This window comes from Carassius auratus, chromosome 34, assembly GCF_003368295.1.
Source record: "Carassius auratus strain Wakin chromosome 34, ASM336829v1, whole genome shotgun sequence".
In the NCBI taxonomy this organism is placed as follows: domain Eukaryota; kingdom Metazoa; phylum Chordata; class Actinopteri; order Cypriniformes; family Cyprinidae; genus Carassius; species Carassius auratus.
Window position 1 is genome coordinate 20,159,442 of NC_039276.1, and position 20,877 is coordinate 20,180,318.

Consider the following 20,877-nt stretch of genomic DNA (forward strand, 5'->3'; position numbering starts at 1 on the left):
CGAATACTCGATAGCCCGGCCCTCGTCCATAACTCACAAAAATCTCTCAGGCAGGTTTTTAGATTACAATATTAGGATTTCACATCTAAATTAATAACATTTTTGTTGGCTAACTAACATGGTTGACACTTTGAGATGGATATCATAATTAATATAAATGACTGCTGCAATAAAGGTTATTTTATGGTATGCTATAAATTGTTTTTTAAAGTGAATGTTTGGTTAATTTTCTAGTATTTACCATACATTTTGGAAAAAATTTAAAAGTCTTTTTCCAAAAAGGTACATCTTAAAAGGGGGTAATATTATAAATAGCATTGTCTTTAATTTGGAAGCGTACAGTAAACTGTTACTTAAAATCATTAATTGTTGCTGTTATTTATGCCTAATTTCTGCTCGTTCTCTCTTTACAGTGACATTTGCTGTACATTTGGAATTCCAAAGCCTGTTCAGACAAATTACGAGCTAAGTCAGTCCCCAACAAAGGCAGTTAGCCTTGTAGAAGTCGGTGAATTAACTGATGAATACCCCTTGGCTGACTATTTGATTGGACATGTGGCAGATGGTAACGTTAAAGAGATTTTTCTGCTGCAAAGGTAAGGAATAAAAAAGTAAAAATAGCAGGTTAGCACACTATAATTTTTTTTGTTTGTTTGCATGTATTCACACTCTATTTTTTGTAATTCATGTTATTAGCATTACATTTCACATAATAAAATCAAGCTATTATCTTTATTATATTTTTCTAGACCACAACATATTTGCCATACACATACATTTTTAGGAACTTTTAGTGAATGAGACCCATTGTGCTCTTTGTTTAATTGTGATTTGAGTAATGTCTTAAACTAACCTTTCTTTTTCTGCTTTGGCTTATTTTTAAGGATGACATTGATGCAGCTTGTGAACTTGCCATCAGAGGACTGTGTATCTATCTTAATGAGGACTCTAAAGATCTCATTCAGGAGTATGCGGTGAGTAGTTAGAGCTTAACTGATGGAATCTGTACTATGTTTCAACAAGCAAAATATTAATACATCTAAAAAACATGGTTTCATCAAATATGCACACTGCAACATAAATGTAAAAAATTATAATTTTATCCACTAGACATGTAGCATTAATTGTAATACATATTCATCTTTTTTTCTGTCTTTAGGACATGGAAGAAGATCTTTTACAGTGTGCGATTGAGAAGACTACCATGGGCATCTTCGTGATAAAGCACACTGCAGACAATGAAGCCCATGATGTAGGCATTGTGCTAGAGGGTGTAGCAGTGCTTCAGGACATCGACAGTGTGGATTTTTGCAACTTCAATGTTTTTGGTCTAATTTATGCTCTTAACCTGCAGTACCCCACAAAGTTGCGTTTTACATATGAAATTTAGCAAAAACTCATCATGGACTTGGATGCGGGTGAATTCTCGATCAAGGCCCAAAATTTCAAATCTGAACTCCACCAGTGAGATGGACTGATTTTTGAATGACTACTGAGACTACAAACAATCAACCTCGGAAAATTTCAGCAGCCTTCATGCAAGACCACTGCAGAGGGTAAACCGTGATCTTGTTGTTTAGACTGTTCCCCTTTGCCTGCTCTCGTTTCTTTATCTTTTTTTTTCTGTCTGAATTTGGCCCTTCGTTGGACTGGCTCAGAAGTTGATTGATTAGAGAGCTGAATCTATGAAACATGGTTGAACTAGCATAAATAAGATACTTTGTTTATAGTTTAGGTAAGGGTCAGATACTGTATTTTTCACATTGTTTTGTAATGTCTATATATAATTATCTTTGAAACTAAAGCGTTTTTCTTGAAATAACATTTCCAGGTAGGGCTGCACGATATTGGGAAAAAATGACATTGCGATATTTTATTTTTCTGCGATATATATTGCGATATGAAATCTAATCTATTTTTTTCTTACAAACAAAAATTGGGTGAGCACACTTACATTCTCATTTTAAATGATGTAAACATCGACACCATCGTGTCAATTGATTAATATGTGCGAGGGAGAGAGAGCAAGACAGCGCTCGTGTTGTTTGAAGCTGGTGAGCTTGCGGCCGGGGCTCACTCTCTCTCTCCCTCTCTCTTTCTCTCTTGCATGCTCTCACTCGTGCTCTCTCTCTCTCTCTCTCTCTCTCTCTCTCTCTCTCTCTGCCCTGTTAAACTGACAGGACTTAAAAACACATATAAAAGATAAACTTTCACTCTATGATGGTTAAGCTGTACAATTAATCCGCGAATCACATTCGTCAAGAGCTGGAGAGCAGCTGGCCCGTACAGTTAATGAATAACGAATCAACTACGACAGCCTACATCACACATCCTGCGATGTGACTATCGTGCAGCCCTAGTTCCAGGTACTGGTGTTCTTGGGTACAGTTTTAAGGTTTCTGAGAGAAATGAAATAAATTAGTGTTACAATGTTGTATTAGTTTTTAAACGCACAGTTACATGCAGTATAATGTTACTTATGTTTATGATATTGTTTAAAAAAAAAAAGAAATCTTGTAAAACTTATGAAGGTTTAAAAATATTGTTGATCTACATGTTATGCATACAAAATGAACTGTGTTTGTTTTTATACTAGTCTAATTAAAACTGATATGTATTTTTATTAAATTTAATAATCAGAGAAGTTATTTATGCTATGCTTTTGAAAGCACAATGTTATTTAGACATGCCATTTAAATTACACATTGTTCAAATTGTTAAATAAAGGATTTACAAAAGTTTTGTGTTACGTGAAATGAAACATGCGACAACAAACCATTGAAATGTATTAAAATTTAATTTTAGTGAAGTTATTAAAATTATGTTAAGATAACTTGATTTAATTGCACAGAATTAACATGATTGAAGCAGAAATCTGAAATAAAAAAATAATGTTAAACTAGCATAACTGAATCATGTTAGTATAACTTGAAAAGACTATGTACACATTACTTTTTGAAATTGCATAGGATTAACACAACCGTATTATAATGAAACCACATAAATGCATAGGATACTTTGAACTCAAACTGAATGTGTGGAACCAATGTCCATAATTCGATTGAGTAAATCCAACAAATCTTTTTTTTCAGTGTAATCATCAGCAGCAATTCAGCAGCAGTGTAGAAGATCTGTTCCGCAAAGACTGAAAACATTAACACTGTCATATGTTCATGTCTTTGTGACTTTCGGGACCCAGTGAAACACAGGAAAAGAGAAATCCATTTGCAGTATGGTTTATTTAGGGTAATCCAAATTGTAATCCGACAAGCCAGGGTCAAGACCAGAAATCAATCCAAACAAACAAAACAAAAGAGGAACAGGAACTCGGAATACGAGGAACTCGAAAGACCAGAATACTGGGTAACGGAAGGAAACGGAAGGAAAGGAAGGAAAGGACTCCATACAGACAACAGGAAAAGACTGGTTGATATAGGGAGGCTAATTACTAATAAGTGAAGACACCTGGTGCAATTAACAGGAGTACAATTACTGTGATGAAGGGACAAGGCTAGTGGGAATTGTAGTGCCTACGGTGAGGTGCCTAAGGGGAAGTGAGACCACTAGTGGAGACTCAGGGAAACAGAGACCAGCAGCATGACAGTCTTCCAAGAGTTGTCACGATTGAACTATTAACTACAACTTCTGCCTTATCAACAGTTAATAAGCTAGTAGTTAAGTTTAGGTATGGAGAAGGATTAAGAGATCTAAAATAAGGTCATGTAGAATAAGGCATTAATATGTGCTTCATAAGTATTAAGAAACAGCCAATATTATAGTAATATGCATGCTAGTTAATAGTGGGAACTGGTCCTTAAAATCAAATGTTACTGATAAATTTTGCAGCAAGGTTGAATGGTTAAGCTTTACAAATGCAGTCAGTACTACAATTTGTGTAAAACTGAAAAATGGAATGACTATTTTATACATATTAATATTATATTTTCTACAGAGATTTAATGTTAGTTAAAGAGTTTGTTAAAATCATTCTACAACTAGCTATATTACTACAGTATATATATATATATATATATATATATATATATATATATATATACCAACACACACACACACACATGCTAATCCAACAGGACAATCATTCAATAATTGTTATATACTTTCTCAGTCTCTCTTTGTCTCAGTCTTTAATCCCTGTCAGTCATTTGTCATTTACTCATAATGAACCTGTGTGTGTGTGTGTGTGTGTGTGTGTGTGTGTGTGTGTGTGTGTGTGTGTGTGTGTGTGTGTGTTTATTTAGCTGAGATTGGTGATTTTGATGAAACTCAGTGTAGACAGCATCTTCTTAACACCAACTACATCCCTGACCAGATGGCCCTGATGGACACAATCATGGAGTTCCACCATAAACACATGTGAGTCTCAAACAAAACACTAATGCTCGCCGATGGCGCACTTTAAATAGATTGCCAACATCCATTTAATCGAATTGTGCTTTTTCATCTGGAAGTCAATTTTAATTATTTGTATACTGTTTTTAAAATTGCAGTGTGACCATTGAGTGTTGGATGTTCAGAGGATGTTGTTGTGACAGTATAAATGATTACAGAATCAGTACAGCATATAGCAAAACACCTGTCAGTGTCATAACTTTGTGTTTGTGTGTGTTTAAGTGGACAGTCTCCCGCAGAGTCAGATTACCGGTTGCTGGAGGCTGCGTGCAGGTTGGAGATGTACGGCATCCGACTCCATCCGGCTAAAGACAGAGAAGGAACCAAACTCAGTCTGGCTGTAGCACACGCCGGCGTCCTTGTGTTTCAGGTGCATGCAATCACACACTCTCTCTCACACACACACACAATCATACATGAACCACAGCATGACACAAGTTGTGTTTTACTCAGGGACCCAACAGGATCAACGACTTCAACTGGTCTAAAATACGCAAGCTGAGTTTCAAGAGAAGGAGGTTCCTGATCAAACTGAGAGCAGACCCTAGCGTGAGTCTCATGCAGTTATGAAATCTGTCATTATATTAAGCTCTTATTTATCATGTCGAATTGTAACATGGTGTCTCTGTCTGTCTCATCCTGTAGCAGAATGTTAATCAAGATACTCTGGAGTTTCTGATGGCGAGTCGGGACTGCTGTAAAATGTTTTGGAAGATCTGTGTGGAGTATCACGCCTTCTTCAGGCTCTTTGAGGAGCCCAAACCCAAACCTAAACCGGTGCTGTTCAGCAGGGGCTCATCCTTCAGGTTCAGGTGCTAAACCTGATTAAGTGCTTTTGGTAACATGTGAATTTGTGAAGTGTGAACCCTTGTGGAAAGTAGTGCACTCAACTGTAATGAATGTGCACTTGTAGTGTACTTGAAATCTTAAAACTGTATTTGCAGATAATGTAATATTGATTAAATAAATGGGCACTTTTATGTTTCAATAGTCTTTTGTCATGCTTTAAAGATTAGAAGTACACTTATTTTGAAGCACATGTAAAGTACTTAATCAATTTAACAATAGTGTATTATTTTGCTCTTGTCAACATGTTGTGTAATTCAGTTACCCCCTCTTCTCTGCAGTGGGCGGACACAGAAGCAGGTGATAGATTATGTGAAGGAAAATGAGTTTAAAAAACTGCCCTTTGACAGGTGAGCCTGATGTGTTATTTTAATGGATGGAAAGTCAAGAGTTAGCCACTGCTATTCACTTAATGTTTCATTAGTAAAAACTTGTAAGGTTGTGGTGTTCATTGTTGTGTGTTTGCCGTTTTCTCTTTTAGGAAACATAGTAGAGTGCAGTATAACAGCAGCCTGTCACCTCTGAGTCACCAAGTGCCAAATCAAGTTAGTGTCCTCACATATGAATGTTTTCAAGCAACTTTTGACCAAGAGGGATGTTAAGATCACTCCAAAGCATTTGTTGCATGATATTATGTTGCACAGAAAATATCGAAATTTTCAACATTTGCGTGGTGTTTTTGTGAAAAGTCTGAATCTGAATGAAGTTTGTACTGTGATAATTTCCTAAGATGTGTCTATAGATGCACTAGTAGGATAGTGTAGTTTGGAAACGTGAAGAGCAAAAGTTAGTCAGAGGAACAGAGATGTTGTTGTAATTTACCAGCAAAGACAACAGGAGAATTACCTGTATGGCTGAAGAAATAAAACAATGTCCGATGCCAGTAGACTGAATGACAAAAACAATCACAAACATCAGCATGGCATAAAAAAGGTGAAAATGTTTGACTGAAAATATCCTGAGTAGTGATGCCAAAGTTGCTTCTTTTTGGTTGGACAAGTAAGGGGTTTCTGTGTAATCTGTTCTCTAAAGGCGCTTTTCCACTGCGTGGTACGACTTGGCTCGGTACAGTTCAGTACGGTACGGCACGGCTCGACTCAGCACAGTTTGCATTTCTTCTGCAGTTTAGTACCGCTGTAGAGTTGGTGGGATTATTAAACAGCCATTTTTGTGATGTTAAAAAAGGAGGGTTGTGTTTGATCCTTTACTGGCTGTGCTGATTTAAATCTAGCTGTTCTGTTGTGTTTGTGTCACAAGTTCAGTGATGCAAGTAGTGAAGATTCTCGCCAGCCAATCAGTGATCAGTAGAGTTTACACATCATTACATGTTTGAACCTCAACCGAGTATTAGGTACCAGGTACTATACCCTTATGGACACTCCCCCAAAAGTGAACTGTACCAAACCGTACTGTGCCGTACCATGCAGTGGAAAAGTGCCATAAAACTCACTAGTAAAAGGTGTAATTTACATAAAACTCATGCGGATCCATGCAATAGATGGCAGTGAAGCATCTTCCACCATTTAGGTATTAGCACTTATACACAAGGAACAGCTACACTAATGCTAGCTAATCAACTACTGAATAGACTTTTAAATTAGTATAATTGGTCTTAAATAATAAAAATAACAAAATAGAATAAAATGAATGACTGAACCAATGGATTGGGCCCTAGAGGAGCCTAGTGTTCAGCCCTCTTTGGCTGAATGGCTTGGCAACCTGAAGCTTTGGATGCTGTGGGGCAATGATCCAACTGGTCCAGTTTATAATCTAAGTCTGGCAACAATAGCGGAAAATGACATGATGTAACAATCTGCAAACTATTAGTCGCATAGAGCAAATTCCACCCTTAGCTAAGTGCTGTCATAACCAGAGGTTCATCCATGTAGCCAATTAGTTCCACCCTAAAAAAGGAAAATGTAAAAAAATGTATAGATCCAAAAATAAATGTCATTCAGGAACAAGCTTCACATCTCTGGGATGCTGGCCCCTAGTCTTCCATTGTAATTGCACTGCTGTAAACGACGATTACTTTCAGTGATTGGTAGCCCATTATTCATGTAGAACCCAGAATACTCTGGTACGTGTAGGTAATGATGAAGGACTTCTCTCTTCCTCTCTCAGGCTTTCAAGCAGAGCTGGGAGGGCTCATTTTTAGTAAGCTCGGAAGATTCTGCGGTAGTAAGACCAGGCGGAAACTCATCCCCTTCAACTCAGCGCAACGGATGTAGTGACCAAACGTATACCATTCAGGAGCACAGCAGAAGCCCGGCATCCAAGCAGTCACCCATCGATCGAGCAGGTCTGGCGTCCCTTGCAACTAAAGGCAGCAGCTCATCCATCCCATATATTGACTGCAGTGATGCAGAGTTTAGTGAACAGGAAGTCAGAGGTCGGGTCAGCAGGTCACACTCACACACACGCGATGGCAACAGTGACAGCGCTTATGGCACAGGGTTTGGTTCGCCCCGGCCACCTCAACAGGGCAGATACATGGGCAAGTTGAGGCAGAAAGAGTCTCCACCTCTTTCCCCTGTAAACCAAGCCGAGAGCCCCGCCCACAGCTATCCCAGCCCCTCCTCTCCAAATCAAAGTGCTAACATTTTTGAGTCATCATATTTTGGAGGCAGGGTACGTGGGCGGCTTCATAGCACACTATTGGAAGAGTTGGCCGCAAAATGCTCCTTAAACCAACACACAGGCACCAGGAGCCTGACCTCTAGCCCCGCCCCCTCCTCAATTCACAGGACCAGCTCATTAAGTTACACCCAGTATAATGGACACACCAGGCAGAGCTTTAGTTCAAAAGCAGGACGGGAGGAAAGGGGAGGACTATTTAGTAGCTGCTCCCCAATTATGAATCGTTCAGCAAACAAGTCCCAGAACACCATTAGCCAGTTGGAAAGAATCTCAAATCAGCCACAAACTCCCGTTCTCTCCCATGCCGAGAGAATGGCCATGTTGGAGCGCCGAATGCTGGCCAACGGGCTCACGCCTCCAGGCAAGGCCAATCTCAAGCTAAGCTCCCCGCACCGGCGCTTCGGGGCTGTGCAGATGATTGACGGCTCCACCAGTAGTGGAACAGACACTAGCGACTCTGAAGAGGCGGAGTCTACTGGCTCCTGCAGCCATTCGCTAGGGTTTGAAAACCAAGCCACTCGTAGTCCATCCCACCTCCCAAGAAACAAGTACACGTTCGAAAGCTTGCAGTTAGATGAGCTTGACAATGAAGGAGGGTGTGTGAACCTCAGTGATGAGGAAGGGATGCAAATGTTTAACTGCTAGCACGCTAGTGTGAAAAGGTCATTAGAATGTGTTTCTCGGCAATGTCACACTGAGTGTTTTTTTTCCTATAATCTGATATGGCTTTAGCTGTATGACAAGGTGGATAATTTTCCCTTTCTTGAGGCAAAATTCTGTATAGTTTTGCCAGAAGGGATTTTACCCATCCTCTGTATTTGAACAAGATGGGGCTTTTGTGGTGCCAAATTCTGCATAGAATGTTAATTACTGACAGTTCTGATGCTGCAATAATCTGGAATAATTCAGAGTGATGTTGTCATTCCCTGGAGTCAAGATCTCTGCGTTTGGAAAAATGCGAGGAGCCATAACAGATGTGAACGTGATTTTGCCAAGTAAGACTTGTTCCTGGTGTTGATCCTGGAGCGACTTTCCTTTGACCAATCAGATGTTTGGGTTAGGGTTAGGTTTATTCCTAGAGTTGAGGACTGGGGTTCCACTGTGAACTCATCTTTTCGCTCTAGTTTTTAAGGGTGAGGCTGTAATATGAATGAATCTGAGGTAGAACACTTTTTGGGGCCTTCATGCCTCTCCTTTATGAGGAACACTCTGCATCAACCATTACTTTTTAATAACTGTAGGAACTAGAACTTGAATCCAACTGTACAGATGAAATGATTGTGGTACTTCTAGAAGGCTGGGCAGCTCTGGCCCTCAAGGTCCACTGTCCTGCAGAGTCTTGCTCTAACCTTACCTGTAGCTGTCTAGTAATCTTGAAGACCTTGATCACCTTATTCAGGTATGTTTGATTAGGGTTGGATCCAAACTCTGTAGGTAAGTGGAACTCAGGGGCTAAGAGTTGTAAGCTTGTGTAGCTCTCAGTTGGTGTAGAGCATGTTTAGCCAGCCCTGTTCCCAGAGGACTACCTTCCTGCAGTCTTCAGTTCCAACACACCTGCCTGAAACTTTTAAGTTATCCTGAACACCATGTTTATATAACATATTTGATTGGGGATGGTAGCTCTCCAGTAGCAGAGTTGGCTTCCCCTGGTATAGAACTTCAACTTTATTAATATTCTCAGTCATCACTTTGCCAGTTTGCCATTTGTGCTGGTGCCTACAGCTGCTTCTTCATAGAATCATTTAAAGAGCATTGTGATTTCTGAGGTTTCACTCACACTGAGCTTTGGCAAAACCATTTTTCCTTCCGGCTGAGCCTTGGAAATATCTCTGTTTACTATGAGAAATTAGCAGATTCAGAGACTGGACATTTTTATTGGTATCTATCTTATAAAATCCTGCATGATTTTTTTACTTAGGTAGATTTGAATGTAACCATTTTGAATATAAGGGGTTTTTGTCCTGTTGTGTCAGAGTTGTGATGAATGTACTTGTCAGTAAGAGATTTCAGATTTTGAAATGAAAATCTTGTCATTGTATACTCATCTTCACGTCACAAAAGGAAAAATTTTGAAGAATGTTTCCACTGCTGTTTTAGAAAACAACAGAAGTGTACAGTTTATCGGTCTCAACGGGCCATGTGGGCTTGAAATGACATGAGGGTGAGAAGGTAATGACAGCACTTTCATTTTTGAGTGAACTGTCTCTGTAAGCTGTACGATGGTTCAGTCTACAGAGGGAAAAGTGCCACAGCGTCTCACTGTGTTTCACTCTCTCTCCCTCGCTGAGCACCTCTACCTTACCTTGCACATAGGTTTACCTGTTATCCTTCAGCAGGGATTGGAAAGGGAGTTTTTATATAATTTAACAAAAATTGCATACTTCTTGTAGTATTTTTATTTTTTCAAAAATCCCCTGAAAAAAAGAAAAAAAAAATCAATAAAAATGTGATAATGCCATCTAGCATGTGCGTTTCTAATCCCTGCCTGATTTCTCACTCTTAACACTCTTGGCTGATATTCACTATTGTTTTATACCTTTTCTTTTCTCCCCTGTATTTTTTTTTTTTTTTTCTGAAACCGCTTGAGCTTGTCATCCTTGTCATTTATGATCAATAAATGCTTGTTGAGTTTTCTGCTGGCATTTAAAATTGACTGAAAGAATCTTTGTAACTAAAGGTGTTTTTAAATGCTGGGCTGCACGCTCTCCCTTCATATGGCTGTTCTGTTCTATTTCAATGAAAGCTGAAAGTGAAAATTTGAATATCCTTATGAATGTTTGGGACATGACTGATCTTCTTTTGTTTGACCACACAATGATCAAATTATACATAAGTACTGTTTATAAATTGGCTTGATGGCCTGAAAAACTGTCACCTGCTGTTCATTTGTGTGAATGACATGTTGATCTTCATTCTCGCACCTTGGCTATGTTCAGAATGGAATACTATTGCAATCTCTTCTGAATAGTCATTCCCTCTCTTTCTCTGTCGCATTCAGCACTGTTCAAGCTTAATCTCTGTTCTGATGTTTCCCTGCCTGGTTCTTCTCAATGACTTTTGTTCTGCTGCTCTTTATGAATCACATAGACCTTTTAACACTGTATTTTGTGCACTAGTGTCAATAAAGTTACAGTTGGCCTTTGAAGACTCATGCATTATTTTTTTGTTTTGTTTATAATGCTCATATTTTTCATAATCCAACTCCTCTTCTCTTTTACTTCAACCCCTCCCTGCTATCTATGGCTGCACAGTGCATGTCTCACTATACATGCATTAGTTCACGATATATGTATGTATGATATAGTCTGAATTGTATTTTTTGTTTGTACATGCTGTATGGTTTACATGGAGGAGTTTGTGCTGTAAATACACTACCATTTATAAGTTTGGATACGTTCCTAATTAGAGTTTTCCACATTTTCTAGTTGTCAAAAGTATGAAATAACATTATGTAGTGGCCAAAACATGAAACGAATCAAAACTCTTTTTTTCAGCTTGACATGTTGATGCTTTTCCTTAATTTTCTACCCTTGTGAAAAATAAATGGCTTAATTGTATTGAACGTACACTTGTAGTGTACTTAAAATGTATAATGTATAAATACTTCAGAAATGTGCCCTCTAGAAGCTTGCGTTCTGCAAGCGATCGTCGCTTGATTGTGCCATCCCAAAGAAGCACAAAGTCACTTTTACTGACTTTTACTGAATGACCTCCCCAACTCAATCCGAGCAGCTGAGTCCGTGGTCATCTTCAAGAATCGACTTAAAACACATCTCTTCCATCTTTATTTGACCCGCGCTAACTTTAATACTCACTATTCTAATTCTATTCTTAAACAATTTTATCTAACTACCTTTCTAATCTTTATGTATTCTATTTTCTTTTCATTTATTATGCAATTCTCTGTGTGTGTGTGTGTGTGCGTGCATGCGTGCGTGCGTGTATGTATATATATATATATATATATATATATATATATATAAAAGACCTCTAACACTAGCTTGCTCTATTCTTTTTCTATTCTATCCGTTTCCTTTCTATTTAATATATTATTTAAAAGATGATGATGATGTTGTCGTGTTGGCCTCCTCAGACCAGGACCTTCAGCTTGCACTGGGACGGTTTGCAGCCGAGTGTGAAGCGGCTGGGATGAGAATCAACACCTCCAAGTCCGAGGCCATGGTTCTCAGTCGGAAAAGGGTGGATTGCCCACTTCAGGTTGGTGGAGAGTTCCTGCCTCAAGTGGAGGAGTTCAGGTATCTTGGGGTCTTGTTCACGAGTGAGGGAAGGATGGAACGTGAGATTGACAGACGGATCGGTGCAGCTTCTGCCGTAATGCGGTCGCTGTACCGGTCTGTTGTGGTGAAGAAGGAGCTGAGCTGTAAGGCAAACCTCTCGATTTACCGATCAATCTACGTTCCTACTCTCACCTATGGTCATGAGCTGTGGTTCATGACCGAAAGGACAAGATCCCGGATACAGGCGGCCGAAATGAGCTTTCTCCGTCGGGTGGCTGGGCGCTCCCTTAGAGATAGGGTGAGAAGCTCGGTCACTCGGGAGGAGCTCAGAGTAGAGCCACTGCTCCTCCACATCGAGAGGAGCCAGCTGAGGTGGCTCGGGCATCTATTTCGAATGCCTCCTGGACGCCTTCCCAGGGAGGTGTTCCAGGCACGTTTCACCGGGAGGAGGCTCTAGCTTTTTTTGCTCTAGCACTTATCTCTTCTTGCAGATAATATTAATAAATTAGATGCTCTTAAGTGTACTTAAAGAGAGTAAACGTACATGACTTTGCTTCTTAACACACTTAAGTGCACTTTTAAAAAGTACAGAATGTCAAATTAAATTAAATGAAAAATAGTACTTTAATATAAAATACTAATAAAGCACAAGTAAAGTACTTAATTATAGTTTTAACTGCATTGTCGATATTGCATTTAAAGTGAATGTTTTAAATGTACCAAATTGCAACTTCATCCTTGCAAATGTGTTATTACAAATATATTAAATTTATATATATATATATATATATATATATATATATATATATATATATATATATATATATATATATATGTAATATATTTCTATTTGCTTTAAATGCTTATCAGTACATTTAAATGAACCCTATTTCAAAGACAAGGCTGAAGTTCATCTAATTGCATTTAATATGACTTTAAATTATGTAAATTTTCATTTAATCACAGTTAACTGAAATGTTTCTGAAAACCTTGCAGTCAGTTTGCACTTAAGTGTATTATTTCCATTATAAGTACTCTTTTTAAAAGCATGCTGAAGTGTACTTCTGTTTCATACAGGGGCCCAACTTGTCTATTTGTAATTTTCACTTTAAGGGCTTTAAGGTTATGAGAAATGTTCGCAGCTTTGAATGGTAGTGGATACAGTGGTTTGACTCACACCTGCTTCATTTATCATGACTGCACTACTCAAAGAAAACACAAGAGGCGGTTTTGGGCAAGTACTGAGAAAAACCTGAAAAGCAAGGGTTTGTGGGAAGTGCACTAGACTATAGGAACAATGAACATAGACATGTATATTTAGCATTTATCAATGATTTAATTTAAACAATTTATACTCAAAAACTGTTACTGCTTATATCCCATAACAAAAATACAATGGCAAAATGGATGCACAGTATGATCTCTTTATCCCAGTACTATGGTATTCACATGGTACTTCAAAGATTAACATGCTTCTCCCTTCATAAATATTTGAGACAAACATGGCAGTAGCATGGTATTTATGTATTTATTTTTTATGCATATTTGCATGCTAAAATAAGTGAAAGTTAAGTCTAAAAGCACACATCACATATCAAAATGATAAATATAATAGGAATCTGCCTTAGGTTTGTGCTAATGATGCTCATTCTCTCGGTCTCAGAGGTGACGTGTGCTGGGGTAGTTAACGGTCACGCTGATGACTGTAGATTAGCGACGCCGTCTCCTCTCATCTCCCCCAATGCTGATGACTCTGGTGCCATACGCATGATGATGATGAGGAGGACAACAGAAATATTAAAAGTCCATTAGCCTACATGTGTGGCTTTATTTGTGTTTATGAATAATATGCCATCTCTATCTCTCAACTCTTATATAGTTGATGAAGTGTTATATTGTACTGATGACTTGTGCTGTGTTGTGTGTTCTGTTTTGCAGAACCGTCCTATTGATAACACATACTGCATTTCTAAAGAGCTGCTGAACACTGAGAGGACGTACCTGAGGGACCTGGAGCTGATCACGGTGGTAAATGAAGGACAGACTCTTCATCAGTTCTACACACACACACACACACACACACACACACACACACACACTTTCTATCAGCTGCACACACGAGCATGAACACATACTCTGTCCAGTGGCTGAGTAAATATTCTGTCCCCTAAAGCTGAATTTTCATCATCATCACTGTCACATGATCCTTCAAAAAACATTCTAATATGCTGATTTGCTGCTCAAGAAACATTTCTGATTATTCTGAGTGTTGAAAACAGTTGTGCTGCTTCATATGTTTATGAAAAACGTGTTCTTAGATTAGGACTTAGAACTGTCTTTATAAATTTAATTACTGTCACTTTTAATCAATTTAATGCATCCTTGCTGAATAAAACTAGTCATTTCTTAAAAACAAAACTGATGACACAATTTTGAAATGTTGTATATCGTCATATTATATCATGATCTACGCTCAGTAAACTACACATTAATTACAAACTACATTTTCAACATGAACATTCATAATAAGTATAGCTACACATGCAGGGAACCCCACAATGATTAACTCTCAAATCAGCAGGTCCAGGTGCTGTAATATGGTGTGTGTGTGTGTGTGTGTGTGTGTGTACGTGTGTATTCTACATGTGTGTGTGTGTGTGTGTGTATGTCATTTGTTTCAGGGAGTGTTCCTGATGCTCTGAAGACACTGTTGACTTCCACCCATGAGCTGCTACATTCCCACCACACACACTTCCTCCAGGAACTCGAGGAGAGTTGTGGTGAGTTACAAACACACACACACACACACACACACACACACACAGTCAGGTTTCAGGCTACAGTTTCGACAGTAAGCTGAGTTTGAGTGATGGTTTCTGGCTTTAGGTCACTATGAGCTCTACCCTTCAGCTGTGCACTGACAGCTCTCAGTGATCATCATCATTAGGGTAATTTACGTTATTCATCTCTGAAGCTTGCATGTAGTATTCACATGTCCACATGAGTGTGTCAACAAGCTAGTTATCAAGCTATTCATTTCCCTGTTCCAGCCAAACTCCCTCAGGAAACTCTACCTGTCTGTACCACATCCATCAAGAGCCCGGTTGAAAAGCAATCCATTTCCATTTCGACCTATTACGCCCCCTTCAGCGACGTATTCTGCCTCAAACGGGCCTACAAGCTGCCTCCACACCAGCCATGGAACTGTGCCATCGATCTGCTTCCGGGTGAACCAGGGCCTAAAGGAAGGATTTATCCCCTTTCCATCCTGGAGGAAAAGGCCATGGAGGATTAGATCAAGGAGGCGCTTGGCTCAGGGTTACATCCGTCCATCTACCTTCCCTGCTGCATCCAGCTTTTTCTTTGTGCAGAAGAAGGACGGAGGCTTGTGGCCCTGTATTGATTACCGTGCCCTCAACAACATAACAGTCAAGTTCCATTACCCTCTTCTCCTCGTCCCAGCTGCCCTGGAACATCTCCGTGGTGCCACTGTGTTCACCAAGTTGGACCTCCGCAGCACTTACAACCTCATCCATATACATGAGGGGGATGAGTGGGAAAACTGCCTTCATCACCCCTACTGGCCACTATGAGTACTTGGTGATGCCGTATTCCTAGACTTCATCCATGAGGTGCTCCGGGAGTTCATCCACAAGTTAGTCCTCGTCTACATAGATGACATCCTCATTTACTCTCGGAGCCTAGCGGAACATCGTCGCCATGTTGCAGAGGTCCTGCAACGCCTGAGGGACTTTCAACTATACCTCAAGCCCGAGAAATGCTCCTTCCACCAGCCCTCAGTGCAGTTCCTTGGGTATAACATTGATAGCAGTGGCATCCGGATGGACGAGGGGAAAGTGAACGCTGTCAAAAACTGGCCCACTCCTACCACCATCAAAGAAGTCCAACGATTCCTCAGCTTTGCCAATTTCTACCGACGCTTCATTCAAAACTACAGCTCCATCACCAACCCTCTTACTAGCCTCCTCCGTAACAAACCCAAGTCTCTGTCCTGGACCCCAGCTGCCACGAAGACCTTCAGTTCCCTCAAGGAGGCTTTCATGACCGCTCCACTCCTGGTGCATCCTGACCCAAATCGACCCTCAAAGTCATCAAAGTCGACGCCTCCACCACCGGAGTCAGAGCGGTCCTGTCGCAGCAGCAGGGGAGTCCCAGCTATTCTTCACCTGCTTCAACTTCTCCATCTCATACCGCCCAGGGGCCAAGAACATCAAGGCTCATGCCCTGTCCCGGTGTCACGCCCCAGAAGAGAACCTAGAAGAACCTGAAAGTATTCTTCCTGAGAAGGCAATCGTCAGTCCAATCACCTGGTCCGCCGAGACCCTACCTTCCTCCAATCCCTCCGCCAACACTCCACCGGGTAGCTCACCAGGACGTCAATACATCCCCAGGACACGGTGCACTCCACTCACACGTCTCTTGGCATTGGTCACCCGGGGGTCAATGAAACCCTCTCGCTGCTAAGGGAATGTTTCTGGTGGCCCAACATGGGGGATTACACCACTGATCTACCTCCCTCTGATAATTCCACCTGTATCCTTGTCTTTGTAGATCATTTTTCTAAATCATGTCGTCTTCTCCCTCTGAAAGGTCTACCCACGGCCATGAAAACGGCTGAGTAAATGTTTAACCATGTCTTCAGATACTTTGGCATTTCAGAAGGCATCGTCTCCGACAGAGGTCCCCAGTTCATCTCCCAGGTATGGAAAGCTTTCCACTCACTCCTAGGTGTGGCCATCATTCTGTCCTCTGGATACCATCCCCAATCTAATGGGCACATTTGGAACCAGTTCCTAGGGTGGGCCGAGTACGCACAGAACTCCCTGCGACAACCCACCACCAGACTCACTCCATTCCAGTGAGTGCTCACTACCAACCACCGCTCTTCCCATGGTCAGCTGAGCCCTTGGACGTCCCCTCCATTGACTACTGGTTCCGAGAGAGTGAGAGCGTCTGGGAAGCGGCCCACCACCAACTGCAACGGGCTCTACGTAGGCGCAGGATGACAGCCGACTTTCGCCGATCTGACGCTCCGGAATACCAACCTGAACAGAAGGTCTGGCTGTCCACCTGGGACATCTGCTTGCACCTACAATGCCGCAAGCTTAGTCCCAGATTTATTGCCCCATTGACCATCACAGAGCAGATCAATCCAGTTACTTTTAAGCACCAATTACCACCTGAGTACCGGATTCACCCCACTTTCCATGTCTCACTCCTCAATCCTTACCATCCCTCTGTTTCTCCCTCCACAGAGCCTGGCGTAGCCGAAGCCCCCCCCCCTCCTCTTCTCCTTGAAGACGGAGCTGCCTACGAAGTACCATGGGTAGGGGGGTAATGTAACAGACATGCCAGGTTCCATCACCAACCAGTCACAGTGCACTCCCTCACCCGAGTACTAGTGACTCCCACCTGATCCTCATCCACCTGTAATCACCTCCTCACTACAAATACCACACACACGCACCCAGTCAGCGTCCAGTCTCGTTCGCAACAAGGTCTTACCTGAATGCTTACTCTTAGGACTATCTCCCTCTCTACTTGCCTCTCTCCAGCGATCTCCATAAGCTTCCAGCCTTCCTTGTGTGAGTATACTACATCCATCGACTTGAGCTTTTCATCTACGGATCCCTTCATCACTGCCTCCATCACATCACCCTGCACAACCTAATCCTCTGCTTGTGCCTCAATAAATTGTTTCTGTTACTTTGAGCCTCCTGTCCTGGTATTCCGTAACAGACTCACTATTAAAACTGATTTAAAATGTACTTTAAAGTAAAACTTTTAATGTGATATTGTTATAAGTCATGTAAATGACTCTCTTTAAGTACTTCATTGGCTTTTTATTTCCTTAATATTATAGCATCTGCACGTAATTTTTTTTTTTATAAATATACTTTTTAAGATTTAAAGTAAATGACACGTGCACATTCAACTCAATTAAATGCACTTCTTTTTAATGTTATACTGCCGTGGATCAGCTGTTTTAATCCGAGGCTATAATCAGCGTACAGAATTCAGAATATGCTGCCACATGGTTCAATAATGCAGTGATTTGCTAACTCAACTTTAGGGAGCGTGTTCTAGTGTCTTAGGACACATGTTTTTCCCAGAATCCCAGAATCCTCAGGGGCATCTGAAGTGGAGTCAGAGGACTTTGTGGGTCTCGAACATCTCTGCCATGCAACGGCAATGATTCAGCAAACACTACATGCAGATGTGTGCTGGCATCGCAACACCAGTGTTTCCAAGATGGACTTCAGCATCGCCACAGAGGTGCCAGTCCTACATCTGCTCATCTCTATGTTTGAACATGAAAATGTGTAATACAGTTCGGTCACTGTGCCTGACAGAACCAGCTCTCGGGAAATCTGCTCTGAAAGTTCAAAAACAGTAACGACTTGCAGAGACTCTGGGTGGTTTTCACCAATTTCTCCCAATTCTTGTACAAAACACACAAGGTAAAACAGACACTCACACACACACTTTCATGTGTTTACTCTGTGAATGTGTCGGATGTGTGTGAAATGTCTTCTTTCTCTGTTGACACTTCTCTCTGTGTAAGGATGAGTATCCGCTGGCTATTGTTGGGTTACTCAGTAACACATGCCGGCGAGTCTTAAAACACCTATAAAGATCACGTCTTCAAACTGCATTTCAAATCTCATATCTACTACTTCCAGATGGAAAGTGAATACTTTTTCAAAAGGTACAGCAAAATTCATTAGTCCACCAAAGAGTGTATACTGTATGTAAACTACACTGAAAACCGATACTTTGGAAATACTCTATTTATTACAGCCAAATGTATTTGTTTTTCTCAAATGATATTCACAATGTAAATGTTATTTTATATAATATTTATTTTTAGTTTTTTTTTTTTTAATGAGAGTGTTAATTACTTTTAGACAAAAACAAAAAACAAAAAAAACTGACCAGTATAAAAAAGCACTTTATCTTTTGCAAGCTAAATGCGAAGCTAGTGTTATAACGTGATGTTATATAGTAAGATTTTGATGTCTGTGTAGATGGATGACGGTCATCAGAAGTGCTACAGTCTCTGCCAGCAGAACCCGCTATCTGAACCGGACAGAACCGGACAGAACCTGCCATCGGACCTGGACAGAAACAAACAACCAACAAACTAACAGACCAATGCAGGCATATATGGAGCAAACATCTCAGTGTATGTATGTATTTTAAATTGTAATTATATATCACAATATTACATTTTTTTCTCTGTATTTTTGATCAAATAAATGCAGGCTTGATGAGCAGAAGAAACTTCTTTCAAAAACATTAAAAATAGTAATGTTTCCAAACTTTTGGTCTGAACTGTATATACATATATATATACTTATACAGTATGTGTGTGTGCTTTTATGTCACTTTTTTGTGACTGATTTTTTTTTTTATAGCAGTGCTACAAAGTATGGGGGGAATGTCACCTTTTCACTTCTGAGCTTTTTCCAAGACTCTACAGTTCAAATATCAGCCTCAGGCAAGTTTCATTCTTAGTATTTGTATTTTTGCTGAATTATTTGTGTGCAAGAAACAGAACGAATGTGTTCAGAAACTGAAAGGGAAAGTGTTAAAAAAGGCTCAGAGATTATGAGAGGTGAAATTCCCCTTTAATCTCATGGCAATCCTCATAAACACACAGGTGCTTTTTAATCTTTGCATTTATTCCACTAGTGTAAAAAACATCATGTAAGAGCATTCCCTGCATTTTTAACTGGGCTTTTATGAAATTTTATGTCACTTGTTGCCTCTAAAAGAAGGCCAATCCATTTCAGTGCTATGCTTTTTATAGTACAAATGTCTATGTTTTAGACTTTGTTTCTATCAGCTGAAACCATGTTGGGTTCCAGAATCCAATGTGCCAAAACAATGTTGGGTGTTTCTGTTTGTTTCCATTTCGGATTGAATAATGTAGATGCATTGCAAATCTGAATCTGGGAAAAGATGTTTCTTCAATATGTAAACTCTGACAAACTTTACTGAAGCTTCTACTTAAGGAGTTAAAGTGCCGTTAAGAGCATAACACAAATAAGGTATTTAATTCTACATTTATTTCACCATGTAGCATTTCATTATGAAAAATATATATTTTGTTATTTAAAGATTTAAGAAGACTGACTCCCCTCATTGTCATTTTAGAACTATAATTTTCATCGGATTAAGAAAGGTTCACATTAGGCATGGTGCAGTATACATCACAACTGTATATGGGCGAGTGGGGTAAGATGAGCCAATATTATTTTTTTACTTATGTGGTCTTCAAATAAGGGAAAATGAGGCAGAAGTACAATAAAAGGATCTAAAGTAATTTCAGGGTGTTTCTTATCAGTTTAATTTATCCCAATGTATCCAGAATATATACATAACAGTTTCTAACGTGAATGGGTGCCTTCCACTCCTCCCAAGCATTTCTCCTCTTCACAGTCTGGCAGAAATGATGGGTGGGTTCAAAATTCAAGGTCACATGACAGTAAAAGTGTACAGGTGCAGGGGTGGGTCAACTTACCCCACTGGCTCAACTTACCCCATTCTCATTACTATTAATTGGCAGATTGTTCTGGGTTGGTTGGGGAGGGACTGAAAATGTAAATCTCTAAATGAAAGCAATAAAAAAAATCTCTATATGAAAGCAATAAAACCGCAATCCAGAAACCGGTTGACTATTCTGTTGTTCTTCACCCTGCATTACACTGGTCAGCAG

General features: G+C 40.1%; 1 protein-coding gene and 1 long non-coding RNA gene across 6 annotated transcripts; both read left to right on the plus strand.

Annotated features, from left to right (window-relative positions):
• The first annotated feature begins 558 nt into the window (after positions 1 to 558).
• LOC113053485 (uncharacterized) lies at positions 559 to 1,747 on the plus strand. Of its 2 annotated transcripts, XR_003277231.1 has the most exons (4): positions 559 to 596; positions 885 to 974; positions 1,160 to 1,252; positions 1,355 to 1,747. It is a non-coding gene; the product is annotated as an uncharacterized LOC113053485 (long non-coding RNA). The 2 variants fall into 2 exon arrangements; XR_003277230.1 differs by lacking the exon at positions 1,355 to 1,747 and having other exon boundaries at positions 1,160 to 1,302.
• A 2,336-nt stretch (positions 1,748 to 4,083) lies between these two features.
• Positions 4,084 to 18,090, plus strand: LOC113053486 (FERM, ARHGEF and pleckstrin domain-containing protein 1-like). 4 transcript variants are annotated; one of them, XR_003277232.1, is made up of 10 exons: positions 4,084 to 4,374; positions 4,633 to 4,780; positions 4,864 to 4,959; positions 5,056 to 5,222; positions 5,538 to 5,606; positions 5,738 to 5,801; positions 7,381 to 7,558; positions 14,073 to 14,162; positions 14,816 to 14,914; positions 15,185 to 18,090. XR_003277232.1 is itself a non-coding variant. In XM_026218569.1 (8 exons), exons 1-8 carry the CDS (start codon positions 4,331 to 4,333, stop codon positions 14,084 to 14,086), a joined length of 780 nt encoding a protein of 259 aa, XP_026074354.1. In that variant the 5' UTR covers positions 4,084 to 4,330; the 3' UTR covers positions 14,087 to 14,316. The 4 variants fall into 4 exon arrangements, 3 of the variants coding, with proteins under 3 accessions (XP_026074354.1, XP_026074352.1, XP_026074353.1); XM_026218569.1 differs by lacking the exons at positions 14,816 to 14,914; positions 15,185 to 18,090 and having other exon boundaries at positions 14,073 to 14,316; XM_026218567.1 differs by lacking the exons at positions 14,073 to 14,162; positions 14,816 to 14,914; positions 15,185 to 18,090 and having other exon boundaries at positions 7,381 to 11,041.
• The last annotated feature ends 2,787 nt before the right edge of the window (positions 18,091 to 20,877 follow it).

Coding starts and splice junctions, on each gene's coding strand:
- LOC113053486 (XM_026218567.1), top strand. CDS start 4,331: ATGGCCCTGATGGACACAATCATGGAGTTCCACCATAAACACAT. Junction 4,781..4,863: donor CCGGCGTCCTTGTGTTTCAG/GTGCATGCAATC, acceptor TGTTTTACTCAG/GGACCCAACAGGATCAACGA. Junction 5,802..7,380: donor GTCACCAAGTGCCAAATCAA/GTTAGTGTCCTC, acceptor TTCCTCTCTCAG/GCTTTCAAGCAGAGCTGGGA.